At 43.9% G+C, this 21,532-nt stretch overlaps 1 protein-coding gene across 4 annotated transcripts in view; it reads left to right on the forward strand.

The window, feature by feature from the left end:
* Positions 1-268: 268 nt before the first annotated feature.
* Positions 269-21,532, forward strand: part of ampd2a (adenosine monophosphate deaminase 2a) — a 50,193-nt gene continuing 28,929 nt past the window's right edge. The window contains exon 1 of one of the 4 annotated variants that reach the window (XM_085775507.1): positions 269-414. Coding sequence is in view for 2 of the 4 variants with exons in the window: in XM_085775506.1 (XP_085631632.1) it covers positions 4,368-4,491 (124 nt within the window). In the remaining 2 variants the exon portion in view is untranslated. Of the gene's footprint in view, positions 415-4,358; positions 4,492-13,708; positions 13,903-21,532 lie in introns of those variants that run through there. The other 3 variants (XM_085775506.1, XM_085775505.1, XM_085775508.1) reach the window with 3 other exon arrangements.

Genomic DNA, 21,532 nt, shown 5'->3' on the forward strand with positions numbered 1-21,532 from the left:
TATCAACAACAACAGACATGTTAAACAGATTTAAGAAGGAGAGAGAGACAAAGACAGACACACAGACAGAGAATCATTTCTCCACATAACCCACCAGCAGCAGGCAGCAGGCAGCAGGCTGTCCTGTCCCCCCAGTGGAGGAATCCCTGTAGCAGCTCCTACCAGGGCTGGTCAGAGCCCTGATCATGCTGCTCCCAGAGTCATCCAGACGGCACAGAGAGGGAACAGAGGGAGGGAACAGAGGGAACAGAGGGAGGAGCTTTATCTCCAGTCTGAGAGGAAACTGTTGAAGCGGCTTCACCTCGGTCCCGGTCCCGGTTCACCTCGGCTGTTGTGTGTCCGTGTTGTGTGTCCGTGTTGTGTGTCCGTCAGCGTGCGGATCGAGGCTTCAGCGGCGTGTGACGTCAACGGCAGGTAAGTGAACGTTTCCGGTTGAAGAGTTATGACGTGATGACGTGATGAAGCGCCGTTACTCCCGGTTCTTCCCGGTTCTTCCCGGTAGCTCGGTTGACAGTCTGTCGGTTTCATTGAAGCTCACGAGTGAAGCTCGGTTCATTGTTTGTTTCTCTGAGTGAAAGGAAACTGGTTTGTAACGGATCAGGTTTGTAACGGATCAGGTTTGTAACGGATCAGGTTTGTAACGGATCAGGTTTGTAACGGATCAGGTTTGTAACGGATCAGGTTTGTAACGGATCAGGTTTGTAACGGGACTCTGCAGCTGAAGCAGCGCGGTGGTTACAGAGAGTTAGAGCATCAGCAGGAAGCTCAGGGACCAGGACCAGGTCCAGGTCCTGGTCCAGGTCCTGGTCCTGGTCCTGGTCCTGGTCCAGGTCCTGGTCCTGGCTCAGGGACCAGGACCTGGACCTGGACCTGGACTTGATTGAAAATCCCCCTCAGTCAGAGTAACGAGGTTAGACTACACTGCAAAAAAATCAAATAGTACTATTTTACCAAGAATATTTGTCTTATTTCTAGTCAAAACTAATCTCATTCTACTTAAAATCAGACTCATCACATTAAAAGCAGCTTGTTTTTAGACACTTTTTACTTCTTTCAAGCTGATTTTCACTTGAAATAAGTAGAAAAATCTGATAGTGGAGCAAGTTTTTCTTTCTTATTACAAACACAAAAAACTTGCTTTCACTGGCAGATTTTTCTACTTATTTCAAGTGAAAATTAGTTTGAAACAAGTGAAATTTATCTAAAAACAAGTTCATTTTTAGGTGATGAGTCTTATTTTAAGTGGAAAGAGATTAGTTTTGACTAGAAATGAGACAAATATTCTTGGAAAGATTTTGAGGTTTTGCAGGACAAACAGAACCAGGAGACAACAGACTGTTCCCTATAGCGTTACTATGGTTTCTCTAGCGTTACTATGGTTTCTCATAGTGTTACTATGGTTCCCTATAGTGTTACTATGGTTTAATGCACTGATCTTGATCTCGAACGGTGGATGTGTGAAACATAATTTCGTTTTTATGTGACGCATAAGAATGACAAATAAAACCTATCTATCTATCTCTAGTGTTACTAAAGTCCTGGGCTGATTTGACAAGTTGCAAGGTGTAGCCTATATAATATAATATAATATAATATAATATAATATAATCTATAATCTGCTGTAGGACATGAAGCTTGGTTTGTTCCCTTTACTTTGTTTCACCAGTGTAAAGGGCCAAGCTCTTCTTCAGAGTGTGTGGCCTCGGCAAACAAAATGATGATGAATCCATGAACTTTGATCAGAAGGAGTGAAACATCCCAGCTGGTGGAACGCAGAGAGAGAGAACCAGCAGACAGACACCCTGTAACAAGGTTTAGTTTTTAACCTTAACTTGTAACATTATGGTCTGCTGCAGACCAGATCTCTCTGTTCAACATGTGCACAACTCATTGAACAGGAAGCTCATGTATGTGTAGTAGTTAGTGGTTTCAGTCCAGTCGTCCACAGCCTCTAACCCACTCATCCTGACTCAGAGGGTTCAACCTTCGGCCTCCAGATGATACCTTTAAAGACCAGATTCATGAGGACCAGGACTGTGTTGAAGACCTGGGGTGTTGCATCGTTGTGTTGCAGAGTCGACTACAGTCTGTTCTGAAGTCAGGGTGTGTGTGTGTCTGAGTGTGTGTCTGTCTCAGTGTCTGGTGTTCAGTGTGGTGCTCAGAGAGCTGTAGGACTGTTTCTCTCCACTAGATGGAGCTCATGCTCTGTGTTTCTACATGTAGCTACAGTAGATACATGTGATGCACTTTTTAATGATCTTATCTCTGCCTAGACATCCCATAATACTCTGTAAAAACACCATGAGACTTTTAAGAGTTTAAATGAGACTCAAGAGTCTAGTGATGAGTGTGTTTTCTGTGTTTGTAGCAGTGTGAAACATTCAGAAACTACTGTGTTTAGTTGAACCTGACGGAGATTTGTGTGTGTGTGTGTGTGTGTGTGTGTGTTTACTCCTCTCTGAATGAAAGTGTGTTGCTGATCCACCAGCGCTCCGTCTTCTCTACCAGTCTTCATCACTTTCATCCTTCTGGATCGTCTGTTTCTCTGTGTTTCTATGAGTTCACTGCAAAAACTCAAACTCTTACCAAGAATATTTGTCTCATTTCTAGTCAAAACAAATCTCATTCCACTTAAAATCAGACTCATCACATTAAAAAGCAGCTTGTTTTTAGACACTTTTTACTTCTTTCAAGCAGATTTTCACTTGGAATAAGTAGAAAAATCTGATAGTGGAGCAAGTTTTTCTTTCTTATTACAAACACAAAAAACTTTAGGGTTTAAGGGTTTAAGGGTTTAAGGGTTTTGCCCCCTAGTGGCAGGATATGGGTGTTGCAAAAGCGCCCAGAAAACCCATTCACTCCAATGTATGTGTGTTGCCCACTGGCTGGTAAATTGATGAAAACGGCCGTGCTTTTGTTTTTAGGTGTCTTGGTCATATCAGATTATACTTAGAATTTGTTTATTACAAAATGTAGATTGAAACATTAATGTAGACAACTGTTTTTTTACTCTCCTATGTGTTAATGTTTATCTGTAAAGGATCCTCAATGATGCTGTTAACGTGGGTGATCTACAGTATAGACGGGGTAAAAGAGCTCGGAGTGAACTGATGTCAGTGTAGATGCTGTGTTGTTTGTAGGGCTGCAGCTGATATCCCAGTACTCGAGTACTCGCTCGACTTTTAATTTTTTGTTTAAATGTATATTATTTGTAGTTTTATGACAAAGTGCTGCACAGACTGTCTCCGCCTTTAGGACCTTCAGGACCTTCAGGACCCCAGTCCGCCCTTTCAACGGCCTGGAGCCATAATCTTCTTCTGTTTTTGGCAAACGGATGAGATCCCCTCAGTTTATTCTACAGTTTCCATCCGTCCTTTTGCCGGTTTGTGCAGTTAACACCACAACAACTCCTTCTCCTTGTCCTTCTCGTTTTCTGCTTGACTCCGCTTGTAAATAATGAGAAACGTCCCTCTTTCTGCCGCCTGGCTGCACGCACACATCTGCCATGACGTTGCACAGAAAGAAACCCCTCTGTAAATGTCCTTAAAGGCCCCATGGCATGAAAAATGTGATTGTGGTTATGTTTTGGTGCTTGGGGAGGTCTCTGGGCCACGTATATAGATGATATAGATGTATATAGATAGACGTATATAGATGATATAGATGTATATAGATAGACGTATATACAGTACTGCCCCATTCATCAAACTGGTCATAAACGGAGAAACACACACCACCCATTTTTAGGAACTGTCTCTTTAAGACGAGCAGATAGCACTTCCTCCTTTCTGTGATGTCACACACAAGGTAACTCCGCCCACCGTGACCAGTTGTTGTTTTTTTCCAATTTTTATGAATGCAGCTTAGGTTTCAGTTACTTGCCTGTGATTGGCCCGACCACATGCCACTCAAAAACAGTCAGCCAATCAGAGGAGAGGTTCTCATTCTCTCTTCTGATTGGCCAGATGACCTGTGCCTGCTAGAGCTCCAGAAAGAGGCAACAGAAAGGGGCAGTAGAAACGATATTAAGCAGATCACAGGTACTCAGAACCAATGATACATCTGGTTAGGGAAATAAACCCAGAGAAAAGTGCACAGCATGGGCCTTTAAATGATTGAAAACACCACACTGCTCATTCACCAACAATGCAGAGATGTCAGTTCTTTTGCAAAACCCATATTCCTCCACCAGGAGGCGCTGCCATTGGACCGATGCTGTCACTACTCTCTTATACAGTGCTCTAAGGAGGAGGAGGAGGAGGAGGAGGAGGAGGAGGAGGAGTCAGCTCCCCCCCCCCTCCCCCCTCCTCTCCTCCTCTGCTGCTCTGTCTCTCTGCTCCAGTAGCAGCAGCACCGACGGCAGCCAGATGTCTTCATCCTCTTCATCCTCCTCCTCCTCCTCCTCCTCCTCCGCTGCCGGCGATGGAGGGAAGACCAAACCTAAATCCCCCTTTCGCAAGAGGGGGAGTCTGCAGAGCAGCACCAGCCCCGGTGAGTGGGGGGGTTAGGGGGGGTTAGAGGGGGTTAGGGGGGGGGCACGCTGCCCCAACAGCTGCTGCTTCTGCAGAGTCACTGTGGACGTTTGTCTCTGAGACGCTTCTGACTCTGATGCTGCACTGCAACAACAACTCTACATCTACCAAGAGGATTTGTCTCATTTCTAGTCAAAACAATCTCATTCTACTTAAAATCAGACTCATCACATTAAAAGCAGCTTGTTTTTAGACACTTTTTACTTCTTTCAAGCAGATTTTCACTTGAAATAAGTAGAAAAATCTGACAGTGGAGCAAGTTTTTCTTTCTTATTACAAACACAAAAAACTTGCTTTCACTGGCAGATTTTTCTACTTATTTCAAGTGAAAATTAGTTTGAAACAAATGAAAATTATCTCAGAACAAGTTGATTTTTAGGTGATGAGTCTTATTTTAAGTGAAAAGAGGTTAGTTTTGACTAGAAATGAGACATTTTGACAAGAAATAAGACAAATATTCTTGGAAAGATGTAGAGTTTTTGCAGTGTGTTTGTAACATTCAGCTGCAGTTACCGTTTTACATTAAGAACAACTGAACTAGTTAAAGTGTCAGAGAAGGAGGACGAGAGTGTTTCCATGTGTGATTTATAACTCTGTAGTGAACAGACACATCAATGCATCTGTGTAGTAAATTGAGGATAAAACAGTCAAACTAAACACAACTGGATGTGAGTCTAAAGCCGCACTGTGCAGGTATAATCTACATAATGTAGAGTGACTGGGCCTTTGGCTGTGTGAGTGTATCAGAGTTTCTCAGCTCTGCTCATCTTATCAGCGTCAGTTCAACAGAACAGAGCTTTTATCTGTTTTATCTGTTTCACCGGCTGTTTGAGCCAACAACCACAACCCACAACCCTCCCCTCTAACCCAACCCTCCCCTCCCCTAACCCAAACCTCCTTCACCCTGTTGAGCTGGAGATACACAGACTGAGACGTCGTTGTGTCGTTGTGTCGTCGTGTCGTCGTGTCGTTGTGTCCCTGACAGGAGAGGACGAGTCATCTGGGTCTTTAAATGTTTTACTCCAGTGAAGATCTGACTGAGTTGTGTCCTTCTGGACTTCAGGTCCCTCGTCAACATCCCAGAATAACAACAGAAACCGTAGTGACTGACCTGAGGTCTGTGGTGTTACTGTTTTGTGTTTTATTTGCAGTGACATGACTAGAACACGTGTGTAACCTCAGTCAGAGGGTTAGGGGTGTTATAGATGTGTAACCTCAGTCAGAGTCAGAGCTGTGTGATAGGAAACAGGCCGACTGCTGCAGCGCTCTCCTCTGATTGGCTCTCAGTCCGTCTGTCTGAGCACAGACTAAAAGTTACTTTATCTACAAGGCAATGAAATGTTCATATTGATTTAATGTGAAGAGGTGCCATGTAGCAGCAGCAGCAGCAGCAGCAGCAGCAGCAGCAGCAGCAGCAGCAGCACAGAGCTGCGTGTTGCAGCGATGCAGCAGCAGTCAGTCAGTCAGGTTGTTGTGTAGCAGAGGAGAGGAAGCCTGACTCGCACTCTGCTGCAGTAATAAATAACTTAGAGGATCTCCATCTCTCCATCTCTCCATCTCTCCATCTCTCCATCTCTCCATCCATGCAGACGTTAGTTAGCCGCTTGGCTGAGCTGCTGCTCTGCAGTCGCTCATAAAGCCTCAGTAGAGTGTCTCCATCTGCACGCTACACTGCTGCTACACAACACAACACAACACTGCTGCTACACAACACAACACTACACTGCTGCTACACAACACAACACAACACTGCTGCACGCAACGCAACACAACACAACAGTCCACTGCTGCAGAGAGGTGTGTGCCTGTGTGCAGGGACAGGGTGCTGCCGTAGCTCATCTCATCCAGACAGGAAGTTTCTTTTCTTGGTGTATATTCTCTCTCTGGCCTGTCGACCTCTACTGCTCTTGTTACTAAACTCAACCAACTCCTTTCTCCATGGCCTATCAATCACTCTGCCTAAACCCAACCAAAGACCTTTCCTGCAACACAACACTCCACTGCTGCTGCTACACAACCCCCCCTCCCCCACAGGACTCTGGTTGCATCATCACATGCAGCAGACTGTGTGATGAGCTGCTGCAGCTGCAGCTGGAAGACGATGACGTGATGTTTCTGCTGTTAGACAGAGTGGAGGGGATTCTCCTCTGGAGCGCCGCTCTGCTGCTGCTCTGCTGGTAACACACAGGCTCTCCCCTCCATCTTCACTCTGACATCACTCTGACATCACTATGACATCACCACCATGAAGCTCTGAGCTGCTCGTCTGGTTGGTCGGATGATTTTGTAGGAAGTTCACCAGTCAGCTCAGTGACATGTGGATTCATGTTGTCTACGGTCTAGAAGAACTCAGACCGTCTGTTCTTTAAAACACTGTGTGAATAGTATATGTATATACAGTATATGTATACAGTATGTGTATACAGTATGTGTATGTATCTACAGTATATGTGTATATGCAGTATGTACCTGTGAATGCTGAGTGCTGTGCTGTAGCTGTGATTCAGCTCTGCTCTGGAAATGATGAACTCAGCAGCTGATGGTCATTTACACCGTCAGCTCCATAAAGACTAGAGATAGTTCTACTGGAAGAAACTTTACTTGGTGATATTTATACAAGTATTTTCTGAGGACATGTTTTTACATTTTAACAGTATATTTAATAGACACGTCTCTGTACTTCATAGAAAAAATAGAAAAAACACAGGTACTCACCACTCTGCAGGACTCAGCGTATCACTTTATTGTAGTGACGTACGTTTGGAGCAGTAACATGTAGCTCTTCATCAGACAGTAGGATAGATAACAGCAGCCATCTTAAAGACTACCAGTCACATGACCTGATCAGGAGAGGAGAGCAGCATGCAGCTGTCAACTCACAGGTGACAGGATTAACAGAAAGAGCAAAAACAGCAGCACAGCCTCAGTCCCATGACCTTAACCATTTCAGTGCATATAGATCAATGTACATCGTGTCACACAATCAAAACACTGTAAACGTCTCTGTACTTCATCAGCTGTCGTTAACATCTCCATGTTTCTCACATTCTGTGTTATAAACTATAAACAGTTTCCTTATCTGTAACAACATGAGGGATCCCTCCTCTGTTGCTTTTCTATGGAGTTTTTCCTCAGTGGATGTGAGGGTCTAAGGACAGAGGATGTTGTTATGATGGGATGTAAAGCCCTTTGAGACAAACTGGTGGTAACAACGGGCTATACTAATGTAAAATGGCCTTGCCTCTATCTGACCTCTAGAGGGAGCACTTGGTACAAAAGTCCTTCATTTAATCAGCTCACTTCTCTCTCTCTTTAGGTGTAGATGCAGACACACAACATTACAACATAACAACACTACAACACTACAACACTCACACAGTTTCCTTCCATGTGGATGTGTGTGTCTGTTTACAGCTGTGACGTCTTTGTTTTCTCCGTTTTCTGCCTTTGTTTTGATGAATTCACTGACACAGGTGTGAGGAAGGTTGTAGCTACAGTGAGTAGTGAGTCACTGAGAGCGAGGTTAGTTAGCCGACTGGTAACCCCTGGTAACCCCCCCCCTCATTAACCCTTTATGGGATGTCGGGGTCCAGAGTCTGATCTCACCTTGAAGCTTCAGAGTCTGATACCAGATCAGTTCTACCAGACTAACACTGGATCAAGGCTGAGAGGCCTGCATGTGCATGTGCATGTGCATGTGCATGTGCATGTGCATGTGCATGTGCGTGTGCATGTGCATGTGCATGTGCGTGTGCATGTGCATGTGCGTGTGCGTGTGCATGTGCATGTGCGTGTGCGTGTGCATGTGGGAGTGAGGGAGTGAAGAGGGAGAGTTGATGAGTCTCGTGTAGGGTTGCAAAGGGGCGGAAAGTTTCCGGAAACTTTCCATGGGAAGTTAAGCTGGGGAATTTTGGAAATATTCCAAATTGGAAACTTTCTACAGGAATTATGGGAATTTATGGGAACTAACTAGAAATTGGGGGTCATTTAAAGAAACTGTATCATGTCCAAACATAAATGTAAATATTTAGTTTTGTCATAAGCAGACATCCGTGCTAAATAATACAATTAAAAAACATTTCAACAGATATTTGTGAGTAGAACTTTATCAAGTTTTAATTCTTGTTTGAACAATCAATTATTTTTATTTTACTGAACAACAAAAACATGAATGTTGAGTAAAATAATCCCATTCAAAATGTTAAAGGGACAAGGAGGAGTTTCTATTTGGTTATAAAAAAGTCTGATATTAATGTGGATGAATCTACGTTACCCACTTGTTAATGGGTCCAGTTTCGATAAATATATGGTTTTGTCTTTGTCGTTATTTTGTTGTTTTTATTATATATATATATTATATCCTAGTTTTGGTTTTGCGGATGCTGCCCTGTGGGTCATGGGAATAACGTCACCAAATCTCCGTTTATGGTTGGAACTATGACGGTATCTGATCGTCTTCCAACCTCCGACTACATTCTTGATCAATGAAAATATTCTTGGCAAATGTTTTGCTTTCGTCCGTCTTGCGCCAGTCCAAGAATGTCACCGTGCGCAGAGGCTCATGGGAAATGTAGTGTGAAAACACTTCACTTTCAAAAACTCCTCGTTGTCCCTTTAAATGAAAGGAGTCCAAGGTTCAAGAAATCATCTGTGCATGTGATGGAGGAATGCACAGTGCATGTAGGGGGCGCGGCCTATAGCCCTGCAGTCAGCAGTGTGCTGTGTGCATGGAATAGCAGAGATATTCAAGTGCACTTGCATTACATCCGGTTGTTTTAGCCAAGATTATGCTACAATATATTTTCTCCAACTATATTTAAGTTCCCTGTTAAGGGCCAACCTTCAATTTAGTAAATTTCTGATATATTCCCGTTAATTCCCATGGAAAGTTTCCAACTGTGAAAATTCCCGGAATTTTGCAACCCTGAAATTCCCGGAATTTTGCAACCCTAGTCTCGTGGGAAAGAGACGAGTTGAACCCAACGGAGGTAAAAGCATCAAGGCTGAAAGCAAACGGTGCTTCTACAGTCTGAATGCAGGTTACAGCTGTCAGTCAGAGCTGACCCAGATGTTGAAACGTTTCAGAGCTGCAAGTCACAGAACAAACTGCCTGCAGCTGCTGGGCCACGCCCACCTACACTATGGGATGTATGTCAGTCTCATAGGGCTGCTGCAGTTACACCAACACTATGGGATGTATGTCAGTCTCATAGAGCTGCTGCAGTTACACCAACACTATGGGATGTATGTCAGTCTCATAGAGCTGCTGGGCCACGCCCACCAACACTATGGGATGTATGTCAGTCCCATAGATCAGAGAGAAGAAAGACATGAACCGCTGCTTCATAAAACACTAGTTAATTTAAAACCTGGTTAATAAGTGAAAGGATTTACTCAACATAGCCCACTGTCTGTGGCAGCAGCAGCAACTGTAAAGGTTTCCTATCAGTCATATTGTTGTAACTGTCCTGTAGTGAAACGTAGAAACGTTGGTGTTTTACTGAGGAGGAGGTTTATAGTAGATCATCTCATGTTCTAGTTCCTACCAGCGGTTTGTTGCAGCAGCTGCAGCTTCTGTTGTTCACTGCTGCTGGGAACCGAGTTTAAAGGGTTAACTCAGCTCCACCTTAACTCTGTAGTAGTTCCACCTTAACTCAGCTCCATGTGTCCCTTTCCACCTTAACTCTGTAGTAGTTCCACCTTAACTCAGCTCCATGTGTCCCTTGTCTCCAGCTCCAGCGCCCTAGTACTGTAGTACTGTAGTACTGTAGTACTGTATAGTATGTAGTTCTGGTTAAACCAATCGGTAATCAGCAGACTCGGCTCAACTCCAAGTATAAAAACGTAAACCGGTGTCAGTCCAAAAAATCAAGAGAATACAAAAAAGTTCTTGACAGCTCAGCACTCACTATAAGTTTAACACTTTTAATTCATAAAACTGCACAGCAGCAAGAAAACGGACGCGTTTCAGCAGTCGGCCGTCCTCAGCGGGTTAAATCAAAGGCCCAATTCCAATTCTAGTTTTCACCCCTAGCCATTAACCCTTGAAACGGAGCTACAAGGGGTAGAGGTAGAAGGTCAACCCCTACGAACTGGGACCCCCCTTCAACAGTCACATACGTCATCAGTCTCTGCTGCTTTCACATAAGCAGACCTGACGAGCTTTTGCCTGTTGCCTATTGCCAATACACACATGAACCTTCACTTTTAATTCAAACAAACTAATGCTACTGCCACAATTGTTACATTTCATCAATGAGACCAGCATTTATCTCCTAAACATAATGTAACTACGCGGTGGTAAACCTCTAAAAACCTGTGGGTAAGTTAACTATCGATGGTTTTCTCCCCCGGGATGACGACGGAGGTTGGCCGGCCGAGCAGCTCTCTGGACGGGTGGTGTCTCTGTGATGAGCCGTTGATCTGCTCCACAGGTGGAGTTTCACTTCTCCCAAAAACAACGGGTTAGGGTTAGGTGGTGTCCCAGCTCTCGTCTCCATGGCGACACCGCCACACCAACGTAACGCGCTAACCCGTAACCCGTTAGTAACCTCTAGTTGATGACAGATAAGACTACACAACATAAGCATTTACAACTTGTGTGAAGAAAACTACATTAGATTAGTAAATATCTTTTCCCACTAGACCAGAGTCTCTCATGTACTTTATGTGTTTGCACTCCTAGAACTGTGGAACGAGGAAACATTTACTTGCTTGCTTTATTAAAGGGGCAGTCTGTGTAATACACCTCTAGGGTTTAAAATGACTGGTCATGTCTTATTTATGGTAGTTTTGTGTTTTCAGGACAGTTCATATAAACACCTTCCACTGGAAACCAAGATACCGCACACACACTCATCTGTAACACTGATCCAGATGTTAAAGACGTGTGTGCGTGTGTGTGTGTGTGTGTGTTGTTTGTTTTGAATGCTGACCTGAGTTTAAATAAAGTCTGTTTTGAGGTGAATCCTGGAATAGCAGTTGTTTTCGGTGCTGCGGTGCAGTCAGAGTGAGTCCCAGCAGCAGAGACTCTGAGCTGTGTATCTAGGTCAACGTGTCTCGTTGCCGTGGGCGATGGGGTTGAGGTGTTGACTGTGGTTAGGACAGGATCTGGGATGTTTGTTGGGAGGAGAAGAAAACTTTTCTCTGCTGCTGAAAAGTCAAAGTCAGAAACAGAAACAGAAACAGATTTTAGAGTCGAGTTTAGATTCAGAGTTTGACACGAAGAAACAAACATGAAGAACAACATGTTACTGAACTTTTCCTCTGAGTCTTGTGAACAGTTGCTGCTGCTGGTTTGAAGGGTTAGGATGTGTCCAGAAGTGAGTGTGGGTTGTTGTGTGTCTTCATGCGGATGCTTGTGTGTATATCTGTGCGCATTTATATTTGTTTGACCTTCATCTGGAACTTTCCTTGATGGTTTTTACTTTGAAGTTGAAATGTCACTGAGTGCTGAGGCTGGAGAGAAGCTTTAAAAACCTCCTAGTGCCACAGAGCAGCGTCACTGAGAGGAGGCGGAGCTTCACTGTCGTCATGTGACCACTAACAGCATCAGCCTCGTCCCTGCAGACACACACACTCATCTACACACTGAGGTGTGTGTGTGTGTGTGCGCACAATCACACCAGTATTGATCACAAGTGTTTAAACGTCTGACAACCACAGAAGAGGGAGTTTAACCATGAGAGCAAGTTGCAGCATCAATTCATAAGTATTAATATTTATAATATAAAACTAGAGAATAGAGCTGCAACCAACGATTATCTTCATTATCAATTAACCTGTCCATTATTTAAACGATTCATCAATTAGTTGTTTGGTCAATAAAATGTCTAAAAACATCAACCAGTGTTTCCCAAACCACCAGACAACATCCTCTAATGTCTTGTTTTGTCCACAAACCAAAGAGAGACTCAGTTTATTGTCATAAAGGAACAAAGAAACCAGAAATATTCACATTGAAGAAGCTGGAATCAGAGAATCTGGACTTTTTTTCTTTAAAAAAACTACTCAAACTGATTATTAGATTATCAGAATAGTTGATAATTAATTGATTATTGTGCGATTAATCAATTAGTTGTTGCAGCTCTACAAGAGAATTAGAGAATGAAGCATATGATGGCATAAAAACAACCAATCACAGCGGTGGACTGAGGTTGCAGCTGCACACTGCAAAAACTCAATATCTTACTAAGAATATTTGTCTCATTTCTAGTCAAAACAAATCTCATTATACCTAAAATAAGTATATTTATACATATACGTACATAGTTATACATTAAATAAGTAGCTTGGTTTTAACACTTTTTACTTCTTTCAAGCAGATTTTCACTTGAAATAAGTAGAAAAATCTGATAGTGGAGCAAGTTTTTCTTTCTCATTACAAACACAAAAAACTTGCTTTCACTGGCAGATTTTTCTACTTATTTCAAGTGAAAATTAGTTTGAAACAAGTGAAAATGATCTAAAAACAAGTTCATTTTTAGGTGATGAGTCTTATTTAAAGAGGAAAGAGATTAGTTTTGACTAGAAATGAGACATTTTGACAAGAAAGAAGACAAATATTCTTGGAAAGATGTAGAGTTTTTGCAGTGCAGGACAGAGGAACACATGAATTCATTCATTTTATTGCAACAGTGTTTGTATTTCTGATGAACACAAACTGTCTGAGTGGTGATCCTGTGTGAAGAGTCGTACTAGTGTGTTGTGCAGCTGTGCAGCTGTGCAGTCTTCATGGAGAAGAGGAAGTGGGCGGAGCCACAGATATCAGAGCCGCCTCCATTTCACTGCACAATAGAGCATGAAGTGGTTGACCCCAGTCCCTCCCCCTTCCTGCCACGTGGTGGTATCTCCCAGTCCCAACGCAGTATTTAACAGGCTGAGCTGAGCACGCTCTGGAAAGCTGCAGCGCTGCTCAGGAAGCAGCTGAGAGGGACAGACAGACAGACAGACAGAAAGACAGAGAGGCAGAGAGAGGAAGAGAGGAAGAGAACCGGGGGGAAAAGGAGAAAACTGCTTCGCCAGCCGAGAGGAGGAAACAACAGAGAGAAGCAGAGGAAACAGAGGAAACAGAGGAAGGAGAGAAGCAGAGAGAAGCAGAGGAAACAGCTCTCTCTGCTGTCTGTCCTCCTCTCTCCTCCGGCGGGGGAGGTGCGAGCTCCGTCCACCGTCCCAGGCCTAGTTACATGTCCCAGCAGCATCTGACCAGGCCGCTGCCACGGTAACGGAGACACTGAGCCAACGGGACGAGGCAGAGACAGAGATAGAGAGATAGAGAGATAGAGAGATAGAGAGAGGAAGAGAACCGGGGGGAAGAGGAGGAAACTGCTTCTTCAGCAGAGAGGAGGAGACCACAGAGACAGAGACAGAGGTACAGTAACCGACTGATCCATCGCCAATAACAGCTGATGATGTCACTGATTGATCACCAATAAGAGCTGATGATGTCACAGATTGATCACCAATAAGAGCTGATGATGTCACAGATTGATCACCAATAACAGCTGATGATGTCACAGGTTTAAAGGTCACAGTCTCATTGGCTCCGAGTCGTCACCACAACTTTCACCATCGACTGAGACTGAAACTGAAACACTACACCAGCCAGAGAGGAGCTGCAGTACTATACTATATACAGTACTACATACTACATAGAGTACTACACACTATATACTAGAGTACTAGACACTACATACTATATACAGTACTACATACTACCATCAGACTGAGACTGAGACTCCAGATTTACCACTGCACCAGCCAGAGAGGAGCTGCAGTACTATACTACATACTACATAGAATACTACATACTACATACAGTACTCCAACCACATACTACATAGATTACTACACACTACATACTATACAGTAATACATACTACATAGAGTGCTTATACTACATACTACCATCAGACTGAGACTGAGACACTGCAGAGACAGCCAGAGAGGAGCTGCAGTATAGGCTACTACATACTACATAGTACAGTACTCAGCTGGTTGTGTTTTTGTGTTTTTGTGTCTTTGTGTGAACATGTGGCAGCTGGTTGTGTCTTTATGTTTTTGTTTTGATGTTTCCTCTTCATGTTTCAATCAGCTCCTTGATGTGTTATTGAGACGAAGCCCTAAAGTAGTAAAGTAGAGGCTTATTCTATCTGTGGTTGCTAAGGAACATGTGAGGCGTGTGTGTGTGTCTGTCAGTGTGTGTGTGTGTGTGTGTGTGTGTGTGTGTGTGTGTGTCATGACTCTGCCCCTCAGGGAAGAAAGTGAAATCTGTACAGAAAAACAAATGGAGTGACAACAACAGCAGCAGAAGAAGGAAAGTGTTAATGACAGTAATAATTAGAGCTGGTCGGGGCCGGGCAACTTTCTTATAGACAAAATTGGGCAATTTGAAAATGAAAGTTGCAAAGCCGTAGCACATATGGTTGATCTGTTATGAATTTATTTTCAAAGTTTTGACATTTAGATAGGCTACACGTTGTAACGCCACCATCAGAACTATTGTCTTGTGTTACTAGTTGACAACATCTGGATATGACATCATCATCATCACCTTTACTGGGACTTGAACCCACAACCTCCTCCTCCCCAACTCCTGCTAACATTTCCATATTTCGCACATTCTGTGACAAACTGTAAACTGTTTTCTTGTCTGTAACAACATCTCTGTCCCGTCTGTCCGTCCTGGGTGAGGGATCCCTCCTCTGTTGCTCACCCTGAGCTTTCTCCTGGTTTTCCCTGTTAAAAGGGTTTTCCATGGAGTTTTTCCTCAGTCGATGTGAGGGTCTAAGGACAGAGGATGTTGCTACGATGCCATGTGAAGCCCTTTGAGACAAACTGTTGGTAAAAACGGGCTATACTAATAAAATTACCTTGCCTTGCCTTGCCTTGCCTCTGGCACCACGGTGGCACAGTGGTTAGCACTGTTGCCTCACAGCAAGAAGGTCCTGGGTTCAAATCCCGGGCCGCCTAGGGCCTTTCTGTGTGGAGTTTGCATGTTCTCCCCGTGTCTGCGTGGGTTTCCTCCGGGTGCTCCGGTTTCCCCCACCACTAAAAACATGTCGGCTAGGTTAATCCTCCAGTCAGTGCCCCTGACCAAAGGCACTGGCTCATAATCTGGAGTTGGTCCCCGGGCGCTGCACCGTGGCTGCCCACTGCTCCTCAGGGATGGGTTAAATGCAGAGAAAGAATTTCACTGTACTAGCTGTATATGTGACTAATAAAGTACCTTTACCTTTACCTTTACCCAACAACCAGCTGCTAACTCACTGAGCTAATTAACTCACTGAGCTAATTGTCTGGAAGTGAGTCCTCGTGTGTGACTTCTCAACTAGACTCAGGGAGTCACCGGACAGGCAGCAGCTGTCAACATGTCAGAAAGACAGTTATCAGTTATCTAAACAGAGAGAAAGACAGTTATCAGTTCTCTAAACAGAGAGAAAGACAGTTATCAGTTCTCTAAACAGAGAGAAAGACAGTTATCAGTTCTCTAAACAGAGAGAAAGACAGTTATCAGTTATCTACACAGAGAGAAAGACAAAGAGGTAAAGAGACATCAGTTGGAAAATGCACCAACAAGGTTATTGAAGCGAGATACGAACCCACAACCGTTGTGTTGCCAAGGTGACACCATACGCACTGAGCTACAGTGAGACTCGTTGAACAGGGATGATGATGGCTGAAAGCCAAGCAACATGCTAGAACATGAGACCGACCAAGTGGTGGTAGTTTAAGTTCAAAGAGGCTGGTTCACTAACACAGTTGTCATGGTGGGATTCAAACCTGTGACCTTGTGGTTGTGAAGCAGCCACTTTACCGCTGGACTATAGCAATACCACTTTACCGCCGGACTATAGCAATACCACTTTACCGCCGGACTATAGCAATACCACTTTACCGCCGGACTATAGCATTACCACTTTACCGCCGGACTATAGCAATACCACTTTACCGCCGGACTATAGCAATACCACTTTACCGCCGGACTATAGCAATACCACTTTACCGCCGGACTATAGCAATACCACCTTACCGCCGGACTATAGCAATACCACCTTACCGCTGGACTATAGCAATACCACTTTACCGCTGGACTATAGCAATACCACCTTACCGCTGGACTATAGCATTACCACCTTACCGCTGGACTATAGCAATACCACCTTACCGCTGGACTATAGCAATACCACTTTACCGCTGGACTATAGCAATACCACCTTACCGCTGGACTATAGCATTACCACCTTACCGCTGGACTATAGCAATACCACCTTACCGCCGGACTATAGCAATACCACTTTACCGCCGGACTATAGCAATACCACTTTACCGCTGGACTATAGCAATACCACCTTACCGCTGGACTATAGCATTACCACCTTACCGCCGGACTATAGCATTACCACCTTACCGCTGGACTATAGCAATACCACTTTACCGCTGGACTATAGCATTACCACCTTACCGCTGGACTATAGCATTACCACCTTATCGCTGGACTATAGCATTACCACCTTACCGCCGGACTATAGCATTACCACCTTACCGCTGGACTATAGCAATACCACTTTACCGCTGGACTATAGCATTACCACCTTACCGCTGGACTATAGCAATACCACCTTACCGCTGGACTATAGCATTACCACCTTACCGCTGGACTATAGCAATACCACCTTACCGCCGGACTATAGCAATACCACTTTACCGCCGGACTATAGCAATACCACTTTACCGCTGGACTATAGCAATACCACTTTACCGCTGGACTATAGCAATACCACCTTACCGCTGGACTATAGCAATACCACTTTACCGCTGGACTATAGCAATACCACCTTACCGCTGGACTATAGCAATACCACCTTACCGCTGGACTATAGCAATACCACTTTACCGCCGGACTATAGCAATACCACTTTACCGCTGGACTATAGCAATACCACCTTACCGCTGGACTATAGCATTACCACCTTACCGCTGGACTATAGCAATACCACCTTACCGCCGGACTATAGCAATACCACTTTACCGCCGGACTATAGCAATACCACTTTACCGCTGGACTATAGCAATACCACTTTACCGCTGGACTATAGCAATACCACCTTACCGCTGGACTATAGCAATACCACTTTACCGCTGGACTATAGCAATACCACCTTACCGCTGGACTATAGCAATACCACCTTACCGCTGGACTATAGCAATACCACTTTACCGCCGGACTATAGCAATACCACTTTACCGCCGGACTATAGCATTACCACCTTACCGCCGGACTATAGCATTACCACCTTACCGCCGGACTATAGCAATACCACCTTACCGCCGGACTATAGCAATACCACTTTACCGCCGGACTATAGCAATACCACCTTACCGCCGGACTATAGCATTACCACCTTACCGCCGGACTATAGCAATACCACCTTACCGCCGGACTATAGCAATACCACTTTACCGCCGGACTATAGCAATACCACTTTACCGCTGGACTATAGCAATACCACTTTACCGCCGGACTATAGCAATACCACTTTACCGCCGGACTATAGCAATACCACCTTACCGCCGGACTATAGCATTACCACCTTACCGCCGGACTATAGCATTACCACCTTACCGCTGGACTATAGCAATACCACTTTACCGCTGGACTATAGCATTACCACCTTACCGCTGGACTATAGCATTACCACCTTACCGCTGGACTATAGCAATACCACTTTACCGCTGGACTATAGCAATACCACCTTACCGCTGGACTATAGCAATACCACTTTACCGCTGGACTATAGCAATACCACCTTACCGCTGGACTATAGCAATACCACTTTACCGCTGGACTATAGCAATACCACTTTACCATATAGCAATACCACCTTACCGCTGGACTATAGCAATACCACCTTACCGCTGGACTATAGCAATACCACCTTACCGCTGGACTATAGCAATACCACCTTACCACTGGACTGTAGCAATACCACTTTACCGCTGGACTATAGCAATACCACCTTACCGCTGGACTATAGCAATACCACTGGACTATAGCAATACCACCTTACCGCTGGACTATAGCAATACCACTGGACTATAGAAATACCACTGGACTATAGCAATACCACTGGACTATAGCAATACCACCTTACCGCTGGACTATAGCAATACCACTTTACCACTGGACTATAGCAATACCACCTTACCGCTGGACTATAGCAATACCACTTTACCACTGGACTATAGCAATACCACCTTACCACTGGACTATAGCAATACCACTTTACCGCCGGACTATAGCAATACCACCTTACCGCTGGACTATAGAAATACCACTGGACTATAGCAATACCACCTTACCACTGGACTATAGCAATACCACCTTACCGCTGGACTATAGCAATACCACTGGACTATAGCAATACCACCTTACCACTGGACTATAGCAATACCACTGGACTATAGCAATACCACCTTACCACCGGACTATAGCAATACCACCTTACCACTGGACTATAGCAATACCACCTTACCGCTGGACTATAGCAATACCACCTTACCGCTGGACTATAGCAATACCACCTTACCGCTGGACTATAGCAATACCACTGGACTATAGCAATACCACCTTACCACTGGACTATAGCAATACCACTGGACTATAGCAATACCACCTTACCGCTGGACTATAGCAATACCACCTTACCGCCGGACTATAGCAATACCACTTTACCACCGGACTATAGCAATACCACTTTACCGCTGGACTATAGCAATACCACCTTACCGCTGGACTATAGCAATACCACCTTACCGCTGGACTATAGCAATACCACTTTACCGCTGGACTATAGCAATACCACTTTACCGCCGGACTATAGCAATACCACTTTACCGCTGGACTATAGCAATACCACCTTACCACTGGACTATAGCAATACCACCTTACCGCTGGACTATAGCAATACCACCTTACCGCTGGACTATAGCATTACCACCTTACCGCTGGACTATAGCAATACCACCTTACCGCTGGACTATAGCATTACCACCTTACCGCTGGACTATAGCAATACCACCTTACCGCTGGACTATAGCATTACCACCTTACCGCTGGACTATAGCAATACCACTTTACCGCTGGACTATAGCAATAGTTCAGAAAACTAATGGTTGAGACTTTGATGGATGTGAGATTATCTATCTATCTATCTATCTATCTATCTATCTATCTATCTATCTATCTATCTATCTATCTATCTATCTATCTATCTATCTATCTATCGTTCTATCGTTCTATCTATCGTTCTATCTATCGTTCTATCTATCTATCGTTCTATCTATCTATCGTTCTATCGTTCTATCGTTCTATCACTGTAATGTGTTTCTTTGCTTTTAGAACTGAAGTGGTTCCTGTTGCTGTGTTGACGGTCGGCTCTCAGGTGCAATGCATGCTGGGTAACCTCTCAGGTGCAATGCATGCTGGGTAACTTCCACAGCACAGAGTCGGTCAGAGTTTCTGTTTGTGTGTTTTGGATCTTGTGTAGTTGTGTATCTCTGTTACATGGAAGGTTTGTGCAGCAACTCACTACCGTGTCGTCAGGGTTACAGGGTTAGGGTTGTTGGGGGGGGGGTTAGGGGTAGATTAAGAGTGATCTGTGGTGGAGAGGCCTGGGGATTACATGGATACTATACTGGGGAGCAGTGTGTGTGTGTGTGGTTGTGTGTGTGTGTGTCTGTGTGTTCATGTGGACGGAGCTTCACTCATAAGAACGTATTGTAGTTGATCGGGACCAGAGAGGACGGGATGTTTCCAGTGACAGAGCTCTGAGATGTAGAAACTAATGATCTCCTCAAGACATAAAGTTACACATGACACATTCACTTTACATTTTAAACTATATATATTTTTTTATTTTCATCTTGTCCATGTTCAAACAGCCAGAAAAGGAAAAGGTCCCTCAGCAAAGGTCTGTTCCCTTCGTAAACTCTCCCAGTGTGTAAATAGTAGGATTGGGTATCTAGAATTGAATTGATTTGATTTTACAAGGTCCTGATTCGATTCCATATTGATTCATTTAAATTAATGCACATTTATTTAACATGATCCACTCCAGAAGTAAACAGTGCAACAGTGCAGTGGTGTAGCTACATTAAAAGATCGATCCAAGGATTTTATGAATCGATATCAGATCTTTCAAATGAAGATCAATCATCATCATCATCATCATCTTTATTCACATATATAGAAAATGTATTAAAATCATTAAAATATTTGTAATTTCATATGTGAAATGGGACACCCTGAGAAGCTCAAGAGCTTTTAAAAGGAGACCAAACACAAAAATGACAGGAAGACACACACAGGAAGAAGACATACAAATATACATAGACATACACATAGCCACATAATACACTTAGCATGAAATGAAACCAAAATATATTCCAAACACTCACACTCCGATCCTCTCATTCTCACACCACAGGGTAATCTACATTTCCACTCACACACTCACATACAACCCATAACCCCCCCCCAAAGGAAAATAAAATAAAAGAACAGAAAAGAGAGAGAGAGAAAAAAAATGAATCAACAATCCTTTTTTTAAACCCAGTCCTAGTAAATAGTAAATCTCTAGTCTGATTCCTTGGTCAAAGTTCTCTGAGTGGGTTTCCCATCTGTTGCTGCTGCTGCTTTGTTTCCCTTTTTCACTCTGAAACTGTAGAAAACTACAATAATACACTGAGATTGATGAACATATTGATAAAAAAATAGAGTGTTTCATGTTTAAAGGGACAACCAGGAGTTTTGTTAAAGTGAAGTGTTTCCTCACTACATTTATGAGCCTCCGCACCGTGAAATTCTTTGACCGGCGCAAGACAGACTCATGTTTTCATTCATCAAGAATTAAAGTCAGAGGTTGGAAGACGATCACATACCGTCGTAGTTCCCACCATAAACGGAGATTCGGCGGCGTTATTCTCATGACTCGCCACGA

The sequence above is a fragment of the Trachurus japonicus genome, chromosome 5 (genome assembly GCF_045865225.1).
Source record: "Trachurus japonicus isolate A0001 chromosome 5, Traja_1.0".
NCBI classification, from domain to species: domain Eukaryota; kingdom Metazoa; phylum Chordata; class Actinopteri; order Carangiformes; family Carangidae; genus Trachurus; species Trachurus japonicus.